At 66.5% G+C, this 19,198-nt stretch overlaps 2 protein-coding genes across 2 annotated transcripts; both read right to left on the bottom strand.

Annotated features, from left to right (window-relative positions):
* Nucleotides 1-1,907: 1,907 nt before the first annotated feature.
* Nucleotides 1,908-12,361, bottom strand: EMIHUDRAFT_101732 (hypothetical protein; the record flags this gene model as incomplete). The annotated part of the gene is made up of 9 exons (XM_005773410.1): nt 1,908-2,147; nt 2,357-2,737; nt 2,777-3,022; nt 3,094-3,189; nt 3,313-3,337; nt 3,410-4,152; nt 4,268-4,615; nt 8,294-9,487; nt 9,902-12,361. 9 exons carry the CDS (start codon nt 12,359-12,361, stop codon nt 1,908-1,910), a joined length of 5,733 nt encoding a protein of 1,910 aa, XP_005773467.1.
* Nucleotides 12,362-12,699: 338 nt separating this feature from the next.
* Nucleotides 12,700-14,034, bottom strand: EMIHUDRAFT_450896 (hypothetical protein; the record flags this gene model as incomplete). Its single annotated transcript, XM_005773409.1, has 6 exons — nt 13,931-14,034; nt 13,484-13,541; nt 13,245-13,342; nt 13,092-13,166; nt 12,955-13,007; nt 12,700-12,889 (listed from the first exon to the last, which is right to left on the bottom strand). The coding sequence occupies exons 1-6, from the start codon at nt 13,967-13,969 to the stop codon at nt 12,700-12,702; spliced, it is 513 nt and encodes a 170-aa protein (XP_005773466.1). The 5' UTR covers nt 13,970-14,034.
* Nucleotides 14,035-19,198: the final 5,164 nt, after the last annotated feature.

Raw genomic sequence — 19,198 nt, 5'->3', positions numbered from 1 at the left:
GGCGGCCGACCGTCAGTGCACGGAGTTGCCCCTTCTCCGACTGCCCCGGCTAGTTCCCGAGGCTCGCCGGGTTTCCCCTACGTCACCCAGGACCTAGCGCGGGTGGGTTGGAGGGGGCTCGCCCCGTTCCTCCCCATCGGGCCGCATAAGCGGCCACGCCTCGCAGATTCGTTTCTCGCGCCTGGGTCAGGCGCGCGGGGCATCCCCCGGGTCGACCAGCGATCCGAAGAGTGGCCGCTATGCGAGGGAAAGAGTGGGGCCCTCGGGGTACGCCTCGTCCGGCCCCCTCCGAGGGGGGAAGGGAATTGCGGGGTCCCCTCGGGCGCCTCAGTTCGGCCCTCCCGAGGGGGGGAGGGGAGCAAGGGGGTGGGGGGATTGGGGTGGTGGGGAGGGGTCTCGGATTTCATGTGGCTAAGACTTGCCTTTCGGGGAGGGGCCTCGGTTGGAAGGCGAGCGCGGTTGCGCGCGCCCTACGTCTTCCCCTCCTCCCTCGAGGCAGCGAGTAGGCAGCGAGAGGAGGTCTCGAGCGCCTATATGAAGGTATGTGAGATGGTGATGGGAATGGGTGGTCGGTCGGTCGGTCGGTCGGGCGGGCGGGCGGGCGGGCGGGCGGGCGGGCAAGCGGGGAGAGGTGGGCGGGCGGGGCGGAGCGGGCGGGCGGGGTGATCGGAGAAATCGTAGCCACAATCAGCAGCAGCGGAGCAGCAGCAGCAGCAGCAGCAGCAGCTGCAGCAGCTAACAGCAGCCATGAAATAAACTCAAAGATCCACCACAGCCACCACCCTCCGCCTCCACCGTCGAGCCGCGATCGCTGCCGCCCGCGACGCCGCCCGCCGCGTCAGATTGCCGCGACGCGCGCCTCGAGTCGAGTCGGAGAGCCGCGCCGCACCAGCAGCATCATCAGCACCAGCACGCCTCTGCTCGCATACACTCATACAATGAATTGTCATCACCCGTGAGTGCGAGATAGGGCTAGCAGTAGGCAGCTAGCCTATGAGGGCGTCCATAGACACCTCACTAGACCCCACACACAGTCTCGTCCGTGCCTCGCCGGCCCGCGAGATTGCTAGAGGTGGAGCAGGCCTGCTCTAGCCTCGCATGTTACTTCCTGTTGTCTGTTGTTTGTTGTGCCCTTGTTTGTTCTCTTGGCACCGTGGAGTGCTGGGGGGGGGGCGACAGGGAGGATTGAGTTATGTGTATACGCCAACTCAGGGTGTGTGGCAGCCAGCTAGCTGTGTGTCTTGTGAGCCTGTTTGTGTCTGTGTGTCGCTCGTGCGTGTCGTCATCATCTGTCTAGCGTCCACCCATACCGCGTTGGTGTCCAGTCCGAGCCTGGCTGTTCTTCACCTTTCTACCTACCTACCTACCCAGATAGGTAGGTAGGTTGGTCTTGTTTCGCCCAAAAGGGCCCTGCAATAGGTCGAGTACTCCCTATTTTCATCTTTATTCGCTTCGCTGCGCGGCAGCCTGGGGATAGGTAGGTAGCTGGTAGGTGTGTGTGTGTGTGTGTGTGTGTGTGTGTGTGTGTGTGTGTGTTTGTTTGCGCGCTGGCAGGGAAGGGCAGGGCAAGCCGCGAGCAGCAAGTGGCGTCGGCGACGCGGCGAGGACACGATGGTGACGCCCACAGCGCAGTGTGCGCGGCAGCACAGTGCCGCCGCCGGCCCCACGCCGCATCAGAGAGAGAGAGATTTTTAGAAGCCAACAAGAAATGTGTCACACACAGTGATTTGGGCTCGGCAGCTTGTCGACTAGTATTTTACTATGACAAGCGAACTCCCATACAACAAGAAAAAGAAGTGCGAGTGTGACAGCCCCCCCCCCCCCCCTCTCCCCAAACGCCCAATGCCGTGTGTGTCGGTGCATCGCCGCGCCGCACTTTGGATCTTTGCGCACAACCTTGCAGCCGATCAGACCTGCTGCTGCACCGGCACCGATGCCGATGATGACGCCTCGCCTCCAGAGACATCGCGCACCGAAGCCTCCGCAGAGCTGCGGCTGCTCGTCTTGGCGAACACGCGGCTGAGGCCGCCAAGGCTGCGCTTCACCACGAGGCTGCCGCGCTCGGCGATGCTGCCCGAAACGAGTTGGTCCGCCCGCGACCGAGCGGGGGTCGCGCCGAGGCTCTTTGCCAAAAGCACGAGCGACACCTGCAGCCAGGGACCGCCCTTCGTCACGAAGCTCGATGCGTGCAAAGCGAGCTGTGGGAGAAAGGGCACGCGCCGTGCGGTGGCGCCCGGGGAAGCACGACTTTGCCAGGTCCTTGTAGAGTCCGCCGGCAATGAGCTCCTGCGGCGTTGGGAGGAGGCGTGTGGGGGGAGGGGAGGCTCGGGACGGGCGTCACTGTGTGACATCGCACCTGCGGCGTGGTTTCGAAAAGCTTCGAGAACTGGCAGCCGCCGAGGTCCGGGTCGTTCTCGTGCGCAGTGACGATCTTCAGCCTGTCCTCGCGCGCCTGCTTGACCTGCTCGGCCAGCCGCTCGTCGCTGACGAAGCTGTCCTTGTTGAGGTAGAGCAGCATGTGCGTCGCGGTGGCCGGCCGAGCATCGGCGGTGGCGATCGTGAGGCCGGCAAAGGCGGCAGCGATCTCGTTGGCCAGGTCCAGTGCCCCCGCGTTGGCCGGCGAGGCCCAGAGCGTGCACGGTTTGAAAAAGGCGAGCGACTGGCTCTCGGGCTCGCCCGACACGCAGAGCGGGAGAGAGGTCTTGCTCAGATAGTTGGGCGAGCAGAGGAGCACAGCCTAGGGTGTTTCAAGTGGAGTCGGTCGGGAGAGAGGGACTGCGGAGCGGCTGGCTGTGGCCGGCGGCGCCTCGGCGATGATCTTGAGCGAGATGAGCTGAAACTCATCGATGCGATACCAGATCGTGAGCGGCCAGTCCTTGTCAAAGATGGCCGGCTGCAGCTCCTCGGGGCACTCGGCGCGCAGCGCCTGCAGCGTCCCGCCGCCCTTGTCAGGGTCCGCTTCTTGGACGAGGACGAGCGGCTTGTCCTTCTCGAGCGACGAGCGGATCTCGCGGAGGCAGTTCTGAGGCGCGGGAGAGGCGGGAGGTAAGGCCAGAGTGCGGTAGAGGCGGGGTGGGAGGGGGAGGCGCGCACCTTGGAGCGGAAGTAGCCCCTCGAGAGGAAGAAGAGCATCACTTGCGAGCGTTGGATGTACTCCTCGAGCGCCCCGATGTCTTTTAGATCATCTACCTGTGCGCACACCGCGGGGTGTCAGAGGGGCTGCCTGTAGCTCCGCAGCGCTGCTGAGCGAGCGCGTGCGTCGAGAAAAATCTTGATGTCCGGCAGCAGCTGCTGGAGCTCACCCTTGATGACCTTGACGGCGTCCTGACCGGTCGACCTATTCGGAGGTGGTGGTGACTCTATAGCGGGGTTGCTATTCGTCTTCTCCCTCCATGTCGTTATGACTCACCAGATGTGGCTGTTGAAGAGGTGCCACGTGAGGCCCATCACGATGCTCAGCTCGGGAGGTTGCTTGGTCGAAGCGAGTCGGATCGTGGGGATCTTGGCGACGCGGCGGGCGGCGGCGATGGCGCCGACGAGGAAGAAGGCGAGCACGACTGCAACGAGGATGATCATCGAGTCGACGATCACATTGAGCTGGCCAAAGCCGAGGACATCGGCGGGGTCGGCTCCTTGATACCGCTCCTCGATGCCGAGGAAGATGGTGCTCCAGTTGGTGCCGAGGAAGAGCAGGAGGAGCACGAGGCTCGTGGCGACGGCGACCACGTTGTCCTCGACCCGCTTGTACGGCCGAACGACGGCGAGTGCGACGGCGTAGCAGGAGCAGATCAGGGTCGCCACCACGAGGCGAACAAAGGCTCGCTCCTCCGGTATCAGCAGCACGAAGCCAGTCAGCACGAGCTTGCGCGCCAGCTCGACCGCCTCCCACCAGTACCAGGTCTTCTCGTACTCCCGGTGGAGGAAGGCGGTGGCCCGCGTCAGAGCATTCGGCGTCTTGGCCTGCAGCGGCTTGTAGCAAGCGGCGAGGAGCGACGTGAAGAGGACCAGCGAGCCGGCGGGCCAGAGGACGATGAAGCCGATGGCGAGGTCGGTGATGGGTCCGTGATCGTCGGAGCCGCACTCGACGCTCGCGTCCTGCCGCATGTAGGAGACCTGCCGCAGGGGCTCGTTTGGCGGAGAGACGGTGTAGGCCTATCAGCAGAACGTCGCGAGGACTGAGGGGTGCGGTTGTGAGCAACGGCAGTCAGCTGTGAGAGGGCGCCTGGCACGACCAGGAGCGGAAGATGGAGGCGCTGATGGAGGGCACGAAGCAGAAGACGAGCACGAGGCCGGCCGGCGTGAGGTCGAGGAGGCCGAGGGCCGCCTCCGCGTACCACGGCCTCGCGCGCGGCGCAGAGGCAGCACGCCAGCGGTGGAGCCGCAGACTTATTCCCGCGATCATTAGCAGCGCGATGAGGGCGACGGGGGAGAGAGCGATGGCGAGGAGCCGCAAGTCGTAGTCAAGGCATTGCTTCGGCAGGAAGACGCCTGACCAGTCGATGGAGATCACGTTGGCCAGCTGGTCCGTCCAGCTCGTGTACTTGTCCGGCAGCCGCGCGGAGTAGGTAGACGACAAGACGGTGCAAATCTGGTAGAAGCCGAAGAGGATCTTGACCTTGGCCGTCATTCCGACCCCGACGTAGTACTTGACGGAGCGGTCTGCAAAGCGGAGGATAGGGCCGATGTACGGCTCCTTCCGCCACGGTTTGCTGTAGCAATACGCCGCGAGGCCGCAAGCGACGCAGAGGCCGAGGACGAGGCCGACGATGCGGCCCGCAGCGGCACCGCGCGGAGTGCACTCCTTGCACTCGTCGCCGTCGATGAGGTAGTGATTCTCCGCGGCGCAGAGCTGGCACTCGGGGCCTTTGAAGTCCGACGCGCAGTACTCCGAGCCCGCCTCCGCCATCCTCCGGCGGCGAGAGGCGCCTGCTGTCGACTCGCTGCTGGCGCATCGCGTCTTGCCGGCGTTGGCATCGCCGCCAAAGGGGCGGCACTCTGTCAGCACCGCGGAGGAGGGGTTGGCGCGCCAGAAGCCGGGCGGGAGGACGAGGGAAGAAAGGGTAGTGTTGTCCGGGCAGGCAGCGTTCGGCGGGCATGGCTTGCAGAACTCGGTCGGGGAGGTCAGGATGTCGCCCGAATTCGAGGGGGGGTCCTGCAAGTAGTACTCCGTTTTACAAAACGAGCAGGTGACGCTGCCGTTGGCCGAGCTGAGGGGATGCGGACATAGATTGCAGAGGCCTTGGCCAGCGTTGGCGGCGTATTTGCCAGCCTCGCACTCGTCGCACGCGACGCTGCCTTGATTCGACGAGGTGCCGGGAGGGCAGTCCTTGCATTCACTCTGCCCGGGGCTGGCGCCAAAGGTCCCAGCACGGCAGCTTTTGCACGTGCCGCTGCTGTCAGCTCCTGAGGTCGGGCTAAAGGTACCAGGGGGGCACTGCAGACAGTCGTCGGACGAGCTGCTTCCCTCCTCCTCGTTGTACGTCCCCGCGCGGCACGGCGTGAAGCCGCCGCCGCAGTCCTCGGTATCATCGCAGTACCCTCCCGCATCACATCTGTCGCATGAGGTTTGCCCGCGCTCTGGCTGGAATTGGCCGGGGGGGCACTGTGTGCACTCGGTCCGACGCGTCTCATTTTGGTATCGGCCCGCAGGACACTCGAGCGCTTGAATGGTGCCTTTATAAGGGCAGAAGCTGCCCGCGGGGCAGTCCGTACAGCTGGTCGCGTTGAGCTGATTCGCGAATGTGCCGGCCGGACAGGCGTCACAGCTGTCTGCGCCAGGATTGGACTGGCTGTGCCCCGGAGAGCATGGGATGCACGACTCTGCACGGGCTGCGCCGGTGACAGGCATGTAGAAGCCCGCTGCGCAGGGTGTTGGTGCCACTGTGCCGTTGGGGCAAAAGTGCCCTTTCCAGCAATCGCCGCTGCAGCGGCCAGAGGTGAGGTCGCTGGTGTTGCCGTAGACGCCGGCGCGACAAGTCTCAGCGCAGCCCTCAAAGTCGCCAGAGACCTCGCCCATCGGCAACGACCACTGACCGAGGTTGCACCCCCAGGTGATGGACGCGGGAAAGAAGACGGCGCTCGCGCCGTTCCCCACGAATCGCGTGCTGCTCACCCTTGACACCGCGTCAAAGGTCGGGCCAGACTCATATGCGATGGCAGCGCCGACGGTGGCGACGTTGTCAACGAAGGCGGCGCCTTGGATGGCGAACGTCGCGGCGCGGACAAAGAGTCCGCCACCCGATGCCGAGGCGCTGGAGGTGGCCGCGCTCGCTGTGATCGTGGAGGCGGACAGGGCGTGATCGCCAGATCGCAACGAGAGCCCACCGCCGCTCGCGCGCTCGTAGCCGATGGCGGCGCAACGAACGACGAAGACGGATGTCAGCTCAACATGAGGCGGGAGCTGCGGGTCACGCTGCAGGTACAAGTAAGGTATTGGCCAGACGCGCAGCGCTTTGTCCTCGCCGCCCGTGGCGATGCGGCTCCCGTCGGGCGAGTAGGCGACCGAGGAGATGCCGTAGCCGCTGTGTGCGTTCAGCTTCTGCAGAGGCGGCGAGGACAGGTCCGATGCGTCCCAGACGCGCAGCGCATCTCCGCCGACCGTGGCGATGCGGCTCCCGTCGGGCGAGTAGGCGACCGAGTAGATGCCGTTGCTGTGTGCGTTCGGCTTCTCCAGAGGCGGCGAGGCCAGGTCCGAGGCGTCCCAGACGCGCAGCGCCTTGTCGCTGCCGACCGTGGCGATGCGGCTCCCGTCGGGCGAGTAGGCGACCGAGGTGATGGTGCTGCTGTGTGCGTTCGGCTTCTCCAGCAACGGCGAGGACAGGTCCGAGGCGTCCCAGACGCGCAGCGCCTTGTCGTGGCCGACCGTGGCGATGCGGCTCCCGTCGGGCGAGTAGGCGACCGAGGTGATGGTGCTGCTGTGTGCGTTCGGCTTCTCCAGCAACGGCGAGGACAGGTTCGAGGCGTCCCACACGCGCAACGCATATTCGGGATAGCCGCCGACCGTGGCGATGCGGCTCCCGTCGGGCGAGTAGGCGACCGAGTAGATGCCGTTGCTGTGTGCGTTCGGCTTCTCCAGCAACGGCGAGGACAGGTCCGAGGCGTCCCAGACGCGCAGCGCCTTGTCGTGGCCGACCGTGGCGATGCGGCTCCCGTCGGGCGAGTAGGCGACCGAGGAGATGCCGTAGCCGCTGTGTGCGTCCAGCTTCTGCAGAGGCGGCGAGGACAGGTCCGAGGCGTCCCAGACGCGCAGCGCCTTGTCGTGGCCGACCGTGGCGATGCGGCTCCCGTCGGGCGAGTGGGCGACCGAGGTGATAGACTCCATGCTGCCGCCGCTGTGTGCGTCCAGCTTCTGCAGAGGCGGCGAGGACAGGTCCGAGGCGTCCCAGACGCGCAGCGCCTTGTCGCTGCCGACCGTGGCGATGCGGCCCCCGTCGGGCGAGTAGGCGACCGATCTGATGCCGTTGCTGTGTGCGTTCGGCTTCTCCAGCAACGGCGAGGACAGGTCCGAGGCGTCCCAGACGCGCAGCGCCTTGTCTTCGCCGACCGTGGCGATGCGGCTCCCGTCGGGCGAGTAGGCGACCGATCTGATGCCGTTGCTGTGTGCGTTCGGCTTCTCCAGCAACGGCGAGGACAGGTTCGAGGCGTCCCACACGCGCAACGCATATTCGGGATAGCCGCCGACCGTGGCGATGCGGCTCCCGTCGGGCGAGTAGGCGACCGAGTAGATCCAGCCGCTGTGTGCGTTTAGCTTCGGCAGCAACGGCGAGGACAGGTCCGAGGCGTCCCACACGCGCAACGCATATTCGGGATAGCCGCCGACCGTGGCGATGCGGCCCCCGTCGGGCGAGTAGGCGACCGATCTGATGGTGCTGCTGTGTGCGTTTAGCTTCGGCAGCAACGGCGAGGCCAGGTCCGAGGCGTCCCAGACGCGCAGCGCCTTGTCTTCGCCGACCGTGGCGATGCGGCTCCCGTCGGGCGAGTAGGCGACCGAGTAGATCCAGCCGCTGTGTGCGTTCGGCTTCTCCAGCAACGGCGAGGACAGGTCCGAGGCGTCCCACACGCGCAACGCATATTCGGGATAGCCGCCGACCGTGGCGATGCGGCTCCCGTCGGGCGAGTAGGCGACCGAGTCGATGCCGTTGCTGTGGTGTGCGTCCAGCTTCTCCAGCACCTTGTCAATCGCCATCTCGTTCGAGGCGTCGATGGCGCCGCCGTACGCCGCCCCGTCGAGCGAGACTACGCTCGACCCCTCGATCGACGACTCGGTCGCAATCAGAGTCCCGCCGTGCCGCACCTTGACCGCCCCGCCACTCGCCTGCGCACCGCCGTTGACGAGGTGCACGCGCTCGAGCTCGAGCGTGCCGCCAAAGGCGACGTCAAAGTGGCGGGAGCAGTTCCTGGCGTCGAGGGTTGCGCCGGCGCCCACGCTCCGCAGCATCATGTGCGCGACGTGCACGCGCAGCTGCGAGCAGACGGCCCACTCGAGGCGGGCTCCCTCTGGCAGCTCGACGACGAGGGCGCCAGGCCTGCCGGTTTGGTTGTTCACCGTGTCGCGTAGCTCGGTGAAGGTGCTCGCGGCGTAGGTTGGCGGCGGTGCTGGTGGCAGAGACGGCGGTGATGGCGGTAGTGGAGGAGGCAGCGGCGGAGAGGGCGGCGGCGGCGGTGTTGGCGGGAGTGAAGGAGACGGCGGCGGCGGCGGCAGCGGCGACGGGGATGGCGGCGGAAGGGACGGCGGCGGCGGCGGCGGCGGGACCGGCGCCTTGGCCGGAGGGTACGGCGGCGGCGACGGAGGCACAAGCTGCGAGAAGGAGACGTCGTCCAGCGCCATGTCCGAGCGGAAGCTCGGCCCCGTCCGGCCGTTGAAACGCACCTGTGTCGTGGAGGCGGGCAGGACGACCGCCGCGTCGAGCCAGGCGTCGCCCTGGTCGCCGGTCTTGCTCCAGAGTGTCGACCAGCCCGTCTCGTTGTTGTTTGCCTCGAAGTAGAGGGTGCCCATGCTCGAGCCGTACATGTGGTAAGCGAAGGAGAGGGTGGCGTCCTGCTGGAGCGAGAAGAGCGGGCTCTCGAGCTGGTGCAGCTTGTTGTTGATCCCAGAGCCCTCGGTGAAGAGGTAGTAGCCCGAGCCAGTGGTGTGGTCGCCGCTCGGGCCTGTGTCGGACGATGGCGTGCCGCCGCTCGAGCGCGTCCAAAAGTACCCGTCCGGCGCGGTGTTGTTCCAGACGCAAGCGTCGACCTCGAAATCACAGCTCAGCTGCACCATGTCGGGTAAAAGAGGCGGCGGAGAGGGCGGCGGCGGCGGCGGAGAGAAAGGGGGCGGCGACGGCGAAGCGGGAGGCAGCAGCGGGGGCGACGGCGGAAGAGACGGCGGAGCGGGCGAAGTGGGCGGAGACGGCGGCGGCGGCGGAGGAGGATTCGCCCAGCAGTAGCCCAGGCTACATGTCGTCGCGGGCTGGAGGTAGAAGACGTGGTAGCTTCCGCAGTTTGTGACCTGCAGGCCGTCGGAATACCACTGACAGGTGCTGCTCGACCAGTGGAAGCAAGCCCTGACGCCCGAGAATGTTTGGCCGTACACGGTCGGGTATGTGAAGGTGCTGCCGTCAGTGTACCTGAGCCAGCCGGTAGCTGAGGTGCCGCATGTCGACCTCGGCGGGGCTGAGGTTGGAATGATGCTGTAGCCGGAGGGGGCTCGGTACCAATCTGTTGGCAGCTCGCTGTCGCAAGTGTCGGGACTGCTGGTGAATGCCCCGACATAGGGTGTAGCGGAGATGCACTGTGGCGGCGGCGGAGAGTGTGGGGGCAGAGAGGGCGGCGGCGGCGACGGTGCACATGCCAGCGGGAGCAGCGCGACGAGAAGAAACAGCCACGCGCCGCGTCTTGCCCCCGTCCGGCACCGCGCCCGCACCGAGAGCAGCCCGCATGCTCCGAGCAGCAAGAATAAGGCGGCCCAAAGCTGACCGCGCTGCTGGGTGCGGCCAAGCGCGGAAGAGGAGGGTCCGCTTGTGAAGGGAAAGTGGAACGGGGAGGGCTTGCCGATGGAGAGCTCGTCGGCCGGCGGGCCCGCGGGAGGCTTGTCGGTCTTGTAGAGCTCGTCGATGAGCGCGTGACGAGGCTCCACCTGCCACGCCGGCGCGGCGCAGCGTGGCTGCCAGTAGGCGCACACACTTAAGACCGAGAAGATAGACTCGACCGCGTTCGAATCGGCGATCTGAGCGGCGCGGACCTCTGCAGGCCACGCCGGCTCCTCAAGCGTGGCCGCGAGAAGAGGGTCGACGGCCCGGCCAAGCTGGAGGAAGCGATCCTTGGTTGGGACTCGAGAAACGTCCGCCAATCCGTCGTTCGCCCGCCACTCGCCGCCGGCGTGCATGCTAGAGACGGGCGCGCCGAGCCCAGTCTCAACCAGCTTCTCGGGCTTCCCAGCGTCGGCGGGCCGCAACTCGGGCGACGTGTCGTTCATTGGCAGGACGTTTTCGCGTCCCCGAGCGATGCTCTCCGTCCTGCTGCTGTAGACGGGACTGATCGTAGAGCCGAACTCGGCATCGCCCTGCACGCAAACACACAGGCAATCCGTCATGCGCGGGCTACTAAGGCTCGCACACAGAAACAGCCGAGGGGCGCTCGCCGGCTGCTTCTCGTAAACGTCCTTGACGGACGCCGGCGGCTCGCCAAGCACGCGCAACGGCTCGCCCACCGCCTCTTTGACGTCTTCCAGCAGTCCTTCCAACATGCGCTCAGAGCGCAGCGGGCCCTGCTGCGTCACCGTCACTAAGGTGCTGATCTTGTCGACGATGGCGCGCACGAAGCCGCGCGCGCCGGTCTGGAGCAGCTTCTCGCCCTGCGTAGGCCGAAGCTGCTGCTGCCCGGTGGCCCACGACGTGCCCAGCGCCTCGCCGTCGTCGGCGCGGCAGGGGAGGATGGGCTCTGCCGCGTCTGGCAACTTGCCAGAGGGAAGCGCCTTGGGAGACGCAAGCCGACTCGTGTTGCTGCCCTGCACGGCGGACGCCGCACGGGCCGCCGCCGCCCGCGTGCCAGTGGGGTGCGCCATGGCGCTCGCGCGGACAGTCGCGGTCACGCCCGACGAAGGGTCGATGACCACGTCGCTGTCAGCGCCGGGACTGGACGTACTGCCCAGTAGGAGGCCGGGTGGGGAGGAGCCACTCCCACCGCCGGTGCCGACGCGCCCCTTGCCCGCGTGGAGCTGTGCGGCGAGGCCGTGCTCTTCGCCGATGACTTCAGCCCCGCCGACGGCGAGGTTCGCCTCGACAGCGGCCGTTGAAGGGGCGGTCTCAGCGCCAATGAGCTCGGACGCGCTCGAGGGGTGCACAAAGGTCTGCACCGTCCGCCCCTTTCGTCCGATGATCGCGCCGTGCGTGCCAGCGCTCTGGAGCGAGCGCTGGGTGCGGCGCGCTGTCGAGAGCGCCGCCTCCGTCGCCTGCCGGCTGCTTGCGCCGCCGCCGCCAGAGCCGCCGCTGCCGCCGCCGGAGCCGCCATAGCCACCGCCGCAACCGCCGCCGGCGCAGCCGCCGCTGAGCCACTGGCTGAGGTCGAACCGGCCGTGATCCGTGTCGCCCGCGATGGGGCCGCTGGTGGTCGCGGCCGCCGCCGCGCCGTACTCGTGGGCGAAGGGCAGCACGGCCGCCGTCAGGACGGCGCCCTCCGCCGCGTTCATCTGCGACAGGTCCGCGCAAGCCATGCGCTCAGAGCGTAGCGGGCCCTGCTGCGTCACCGCCACTAAGGTGCTGATCTTGTCGACGATGGCGCGCACGAAGCCGCGCGCGCCGGCCTGGAGCAGCTTCTCGCCCTGCGCGATCTCGATTGTCGGCCGTGACTGCCCCAATGTCTCGCCGCCGTCGGCACCGCAGGTGCCTGAGGCGTCCCAAGACTCGCTGGTCGCGCACGCGCACTCGTTCATGACGCACTTCTTCCTCTTGGCCGCCTCCGCGCACGCGTCCTCGCCGAGCGACGCAGAGGCGTTCGGCACGTGATGTGCGCTCGATCCGGCCGCGCCGGCGCCGGCGAGTTCGACACTCACCATCTTCTCCGCGTAGTCGCCGCCGCCGCGGCAGCCGTCAAAGGCGGAACAGGTCTTGCGCGGCCCGCCGAGGCTGCCGCGGTTGTCGATCTTGCGCTGGACGTCGGTCGGGACGCCCAGCATGTTGCGGCTGGCGCCGCACGCTGGCTGGGAGGTGCTCCCAACCGTCTCAAAGCCAGGTGGCGCCGAGCGCGCCGCCTCCGTCGAGTGCCCGTCGAGGTCGATGCTGGCGTGCACGACCGAGTCCGAGCCGAGGGTGTGGCCCTTGAGAGTGGTGCCGCTCTCGGCGATCGCGAGCCCCGCAAGAAGGCAGAGCAGAAGAAGGAGGCGCATGAAAGGCAGCGGAGACACAGCGAAGGCAGCGCCCAAACAACGCCGAAACAACGCGGCGAATTTCTTTTTGCACTACTTCTTCTTTTTGTTATTTTAGAATTTTAGCAAATCCCTCAACTCCACTTTTCTTTCTTTGGATGTGAGTGATCCAAGTGCTCCACCCATTGTGAAATTCTTCCCAAAACGTCTCCCCTCGCGTGCGACTATGTTCGCACTCGCCCGCCTCGCCCCCCCCGTCTCCACCGCCTCTCCGCTCTCCGCCGCACAGAGTGTTCGGCCGCGCCGCGCATCGCCCTCGGCGGCGACGCATCACCCTCGCCACCGCCACCACATCGCCATTACCTGGCGTCGGGCCGCGCGCCCATCGCACTCGGGTTCATCGACGGGTACAGCGACGCGCCGCCGGCCGCTCCAAAGGCGGCAACCTCGCCCGGCGGGGGCACCGGCGCGCCGTAGGCCTGGCTCACGTACTTCCGCGCGTCGGCGTTGTCGGCCGCCTGCTGCGACTTTGCCCACCAGAGCTTCAGCCTCGGAGCCTCGCCCCCTTGATCGCCAGCCGCCGGTGCAGCGCCGTCGCCGCCTCCTTTGCCGACTTGCGCAGCGTGTACTCGATCAGCGCGCAGCGCCGCTCCGGCTTCATCCGCACCTAACGACCGCACGGGCCCGGTCCCCCGTCTCTCCGCCACGACCCGGCCGTGTCCGCCTGTGTGGTTCGTCTCTGCATCCGCACCGCCGCAATCTCGCCGTACGCGTAGAAGGCGTCGCGCAAGTCCTGCTGCGTGATATCGGCGGTGAGACCGCCAACCTAGACGAGCAAACACTTGCCCACTCACGCGCGCTGTGGGAGGGGGGGAGCGTGCTGTCGGCGGTGGGGTCCGCCCACCCAGAGCGCGACGACGCCCTGGTCCTCGGGCGGAGTGAGCGCCGCCATGCTCTGCGCCTTATCGAGGTACTTTGCCGCCAGCTTGTCGCCCTCGGTACCTAGGAACAATCCACGGCACGTCCACGACGCGTCCGCGACATGTCCGCGACATGCCGCCCTCGGTACCTAGGAAAGGGGCCGGGCCGTGCGTGCGGCAAGTGTCCGCGTGCTCTGCGGCGAGCTTGCACGGCCCTCGGCGCCGTGGTAGCGGTTGCGGATCGCCTCGTTCCTCGATCCGCGCTGCGAATCGCGCAGAGCCTAGGAGTCGCCAACGCGCACTCGTCATCGTTCATTAGCGAGAGAGAGAGGGGGGGGGGGGTCGTCCTGGACAGAGTGGCGCTGCGCCTCGCGGATCTCCTCCATCTCGTGTAATCTCGTGCAATCTCGTGTAATCTCGCCGCGCCTCGCGGATCTCCTCCATCTCGTCCGACGTGTCGTGTAATCTCGTGCAATCTCGTGCAATCTCGCCGCGCCTCGCGGATCTCCTCCATCTCGTGTAATCTCGTGCAATCTCGTGTAATCTCGCCGCGCCTCGCGGATCTCCTCCATCTCGTGCAATCTCGTGCAATCTCGTGTCATCTCGCCGCGCCTCGCGGATCTCCTCCATCTCGTGCAATCTCGTGCAATCTCGTGTCATCTCGCCGCGCCTCGCGGATCTCCTCCATCTCGTCCGACGTGTCGCGCATGCAGCCGAGCGCCCCCTCCGCATGCAGCTTCCGCACCAGCGTCGAGAGCAGCTCGGGCTGGGTGGACGCCAGCTCGGGGAAGCGAAACACGCCGCAGCAGGGGCGGTACGGGCACGAGCCGTTCGCGACGCGGTTGCAGGTCTGGCGCGCCTACAGACAAGAAGCGGCGCGCGCTCCAGCGGGAGGGGGGCGCCCGTGGGCCCTCGCGACGCTGGTCCGGGAGGGCGCCCAAAAGGAGCAGAGCTTCGGAAGGTTGCGGTCATAGTAATCATGCCACTGCTGGATCTCACAGACGGCGTGCTGCTGGGGGCGGGCCCGAGACGGCTGGAAAAGAGCCGAGTGAAGTGGCGAGCCAGAGGCTGCCTGGGTCGTCAAGTGGTGGTCCATGGCCACTCTGAGCAGGGCTGTGCTTTGGTGGGGCTGTGCTTGATCATGTGTGAAGTAGGAGTCCGTTGCCGGCGCTGCCTGAGGGTAAAACAGGCATGGAATAGCCTCGTGTGGGGTGTTATGCGCCGGTGTGAGCTTGGGGACCCGAGATAAGCGCGGCTCGGGACAGCTCGGGCTTGGTGCTGATGGGCCTGGGCCAGGAGAGCGGCAGGGAAGGCGAGGTGGTGAGCTGACAGGCTGGGGAGTCGGCACGTGTGCGTGTCGCAATAAGCCGCAAACTGAGTCGGCCCTTCGCCGCAAAAAGCAACTGTGCTGGATGCGACCCGCGAGTGCGCTGACGCCATACCTGACCTTCTCTCTCGCTTTTTGGCACTTGCATCGCGACAAGGTCACACGCGGACGCTCCAGCCTCTCAGCGCACCACCTCGCCGTCTCTGTCGCCCTCCTGGCCCAGGCCCATCAGTAGCAAGCCTAAGCCGTCCCAGACCGCACTTATCTTGGGTCTGCAAGCTCACACCGGCTCGTGATGCCACGGAGAGGGCTCGAGATTGTCTCCGGTGGACCCCATCCGAGGCGATTGCGAGGGCATTCCGGAGGCCATCACCGGCGCCACCGACCGTGATATGTCTCGTCCCGCAGCCCTCATGCACCAGGCGCATGGATGCAGTCATAATATGTAGGCGTCTCCCGAAGTTTTGAGCAATAGCCGCAAACAGTAGGGGGAGGGCTCCCAGGGCTTTGAGGTTTTTTCAGTTGCAACCATCGATGAACGATGATGATATTGATAGGCAAGGTGTTCAGGCCATCAGGGTAGTGAAGAATAAATCAGTAATCCACCGCCGGTCTACTAATCCATAGACGTAGAGGCCGTCAAGCAAGTGTGACATTTAAGTCCACACACATAAACAACTGGTATTGCTAAAATGTAAAAATCTCTCTCACACAGGATCATAAATAAAATAAATAAAACGGGCACGCCAAACGAGGGGTGGGAGAAGGACAGGGTCCCCACCTGCACGAGCAGGATCTTGTAAGGACGATCAGGGACACAGGGGAACGGGAGCGGGGAGCGCATCGCGACACGGAGGGGGGCTGGGCAGGGTTCACCCACACGACAGGGTCCCAGGGATTCCTCTCTCGTATAGGACAGGATCAAAAACAACTCTAACACTCACACGTCATCTCAGATCTCTCCGCTCAGGATCACGACATACACACACACACAATAGCCCGGTCGAACACCCCGGGTCGCGATTTTGGCAAGTGAATACGGGCGCTTTTTGACGATGAAATTTTAAGAATCTACTGCCCGAGGGAAACACATAGACACCCACATGGTTGACCAACCCTTAGTGTGTGAGGGTCAGTGTTCACATTCACACCCCACTGGCACCGTGGCACTGTACAGTGTGCAGACCGACATACAGCACGCACAATGTAGCACTTACTAGTAAGCGCGCGCATCCCCCGCGCTCGCCCTCCACGGCCGCTGAGCGGCGCAACGCACTTGCCTCCCTCGCGCGCGCTAGCGGCTCGGCGAGGTCGGCCGGCGCGAGCACAACCCCAAGACGATGCCGTAAGCGGGTGGCTGCGCCGCCGCTGCGCCGTCGGGGGGCGACGGCGACGGCGGCGACGGCGGCAGCGGGCCGGGCAGCGGCGGTGGCGGTGGCGGTGGTAAGGGCGGCGGCGTCGAGGGCGGCGGCGTCGAGGGCGGCGGCGGCGACGGCGGCGGCGGGCTCGGTGGGGGCGGCGACGGTGGAGGCGGCGAGGGAGGCGGCGGGCTCGGAGGCGGCGGCGAGGGCTGCGGCGGCGAGGGCTGCGGCGGCAAGGAGATCGCCGAACAACGGTTCGTGGTGCGCACGCACTGCACAGCTGCGGGTTATAACTCGACTGCCGATCGCGCGTGCGGGATATGAGTGCAGCTCGCTGGCGCCAGTGCACGGTGGCAGGGACTGGAGGCTCGGCCGAAGGGGAAGAGCAGTCCTCAATCGTCACGTAGAGGTCGCTGGGCTGGATCCATCGAACTGCCACACACCTGGAGCGGAGGCACATCAGGTCTTGCGGCACACTCTCCGACAGATGCATGCCTTTTGAGCAAGCCCACGCGCCTCCACCGTCGCGTAGTACGCCAGCGGCACGCCGGTACGCCTACGAGTCGTGCGCGCTCGGCTGTAATCGGCGTCGAGACTGCCTAGCGCGCACATCGAGAGCGCCGAGTTGCGTTGTCGTGAGGTAGCCGGCTCAAAGATGGGGTCCGAGCGGCACCTGAGCGCGTGGGAATGCGTAGTGGGCTTGGAATGAGACGCCTGGCGTGCATCGGGCTCGGACGGTATCTGTAGTGAGCTCACCGCTCGACGCACAAACCAGGCGCTTCGTGCGCCCGCCAACTGGCCTCACGGTCGAGAGAGCGGAATGCGGTTCGCCGAACAGCAATACACGCGGCCGCACTACTGTAGAGGTACGAACAGGTATGCAGATCGCGGCGCGCCGACTACTGGCACGGCGTCAGAGCCAATATTGAGCAAGCGCTCTGCTGGCCTGCCGACTCTCGCCGACCCTTCGGCTCACACCACGGCTGGCCATCGCGTGAACAGGGACGTGCCCTTCCGTTTTAAGGCAGTTCGATACCTTCCCCTCGGGACACAAGTCGATATCCGGCTCAAACATACAACCCCGCGGAACGCATAAGCCCCCCGTGCGCTACCTCTGATTCAGCCGTTTCCGCTATTTTCGCCTGGGGGGCTTATGCGTTTCTCGCCAACATAGTAAAGATGTCGAGCCAAGGCTGTTGCCGCCGAGCTCGCCACCCGATTCGCCTTAAAACTGAAGGAGGGAGCGCGGTTTGGAGGTGGCAAGGCACGGCGAGTGCAAACGTGCGGCTATTATGACGCGTTTAGGGGCTCCAAAACCTCCTTTTCAGCGGTAAGCGCCACCTGGCACCTCGCGCCGTGCCCCCCAGCCGCGTGTGCGATCGCCCACGGATCCGGGGCGGGGGATAGGAGCCCGAAACGTCCACACAAGTATGCTCGGTGGCTGGTCAGAATGAATGGTTTTTCACGCGTTGTGTCATCGTGTTGGTCTTTGGTGTCACAGGTGCCGCCTCTCTACCTGCGTTCCCCTATCGCCGTGACGGCACTAGCGGGGACCTGTTCCTTTTTACCCATCTCACAGTAGAGAGGTGTGCGTTTTTATTTATTTACTAGCCCATTACTCGCCAAGCACCCAGCAACATTACTTGGACGGCTGCACTGGCAAGTGCTCTGCGCCGTCTCCTCTGCGCCGTCTCCGCGCGCGCTCCTCTGCGCCGTCTCCGCGCGCGCTCCTCTGCGCCGTCTCCGCGCGCGCTCCTCTGCGCCGTCTCCGCGCGCGCTCCTCTGCGCCGTCTCCGCGCGCGCTCCTCTGCGCCGTCTCCGCGCGCGCTCCTCTGCGCCGTCTCCGCGCGCGCTCCTCTGCGCCGTCTCCGCGCGCGCTCCTCTGCGCCGTCTCCGCGCGCGCTCCTCTGCGCCGTCTCCGCGCGCGCTCCTCTGCGCCGTCTCCGCGCGCGCTCCTCTGCGCCCTCTGCGCCCTCTCCGCCCGCCCTCTCCGCCCTCTCTGCGCCCTCTGCGCCCTCTGCGCCCTCTCCGCCCTCTCCGCCCGCCCTCTCCGCCCTCTCCGCCCTCTCCGCCCTCTCCGCCCTCTCCGCCCTCTCCGCCCTCTCCGCCCTCTCCGCCCTCTCCGCCCTCTCCGCCCTCTCGCCCTCTCCGCCCTCTCGGCCTCTCCGCCCTCTCGCCCTCTCGCCCTCTCGCCCTCTCGCCTTCTTGCCGCGCGAGCCGCGGGCGGCGCCCGTGTTTTTGCTCGCCGGGCGGCCCCCACGCCGCCCCGTCTCGCGCTTCCTCGCGTGCTCGGGCCTCGGCGGGCAGCACCTCGGCTGGTGCTCTCCTAGTCGCTGAATGTGTTGCTGTTTGGCGCACATTGTGTGGCTGCTCGGTTCGTTGCTCCCGAGGATCAGCAACCGGTGGTGCACCACCGGCGTGATACGACCCGCAGCCTACTCCTACTACCGCGCGCGCGCACGCGCGGGCCGCCGTGGGCGCGGGCGGGGCGGGCGCGCGCACCATTGTCTCGAGGCGACGTTCTCGTAAAAACGATTCTTGAGCAGAAATTCCTATTTTCCTGGGTTTTTTTTGTTTTTTGAGAACCTCGATGAACATGCCCAAACTTGCTGGTTGAGCTCGCGGTGAGCTGCCACTCACAGTGAGCGACGTGAGCGACTGATGCTCGTGGCTGCGACGGCGGCAGCGGCGGCTCTCCACGGGCTCGCCGTGCAGCAGGCGCCCGCCGCTCCCGCCGCCGTCGCCGCTCCTCGCGTCGCCGCGAGGAGGGCGCCGCGTCCCGTCGCGCTCTTCGGGCCCGGCGGATCGCGGCCGCAGCAGCAGCTCCCGGACGACCAGAGGGGCCGGCCGCCGCCGAGCCAGTGGGCGGCGGCGGACGGCGCCGCCTCGAGCGCCGCCGCCACCCTGTCCGCGAGCGAGTGGCTCGAGCTCGCCGGTCTGCAGGGGCGGCCGGATTTGGCCGACGGCGCTCGCGTGCCGGGCGAGGCGCTCGAGGGGCTCACGCGCGCGACGTGGTACTTGGAGGGGCACAGCCTGGTGGTGCAGCGGGCGGTGCAGCTCGCCGCCGCCGCGCACGCCGGTCAGGCGCGCAAGAATGGCGAGCCATTCATCGTGCATCCGGTGGAGACGTCGACCATCTTGGCCGGGCTCAAGGCGTCGGCCTGCCCTCACCCCCATCGCCCCCCCAAACCCCCCGCTCCGCATCGCCCCCCCCCCCTCCCACGCGCGGGTCCTCGCGCGCCCCACACAC

The sequence above is a fragment of the Emiliania huxleyi genome, assembly GCF_000372725.1.
Source record: "Emiliania huxleyi CCMP1516 unplaced genomic scaffold EMIHUscaffold_34, whole genome shotgun sequence".
In the NCBI taxonomy this organism is placed as follows: Eukaryota; Haptophyta; order Isochrysidales; family Noelaerhabdaceae; genus Emiliania; species Emiliania huxleyi.
Note: the sequence above shows the minus strand (reverse complement) of the source record. Positions and strands in the feature narration are given on the sequence as shown.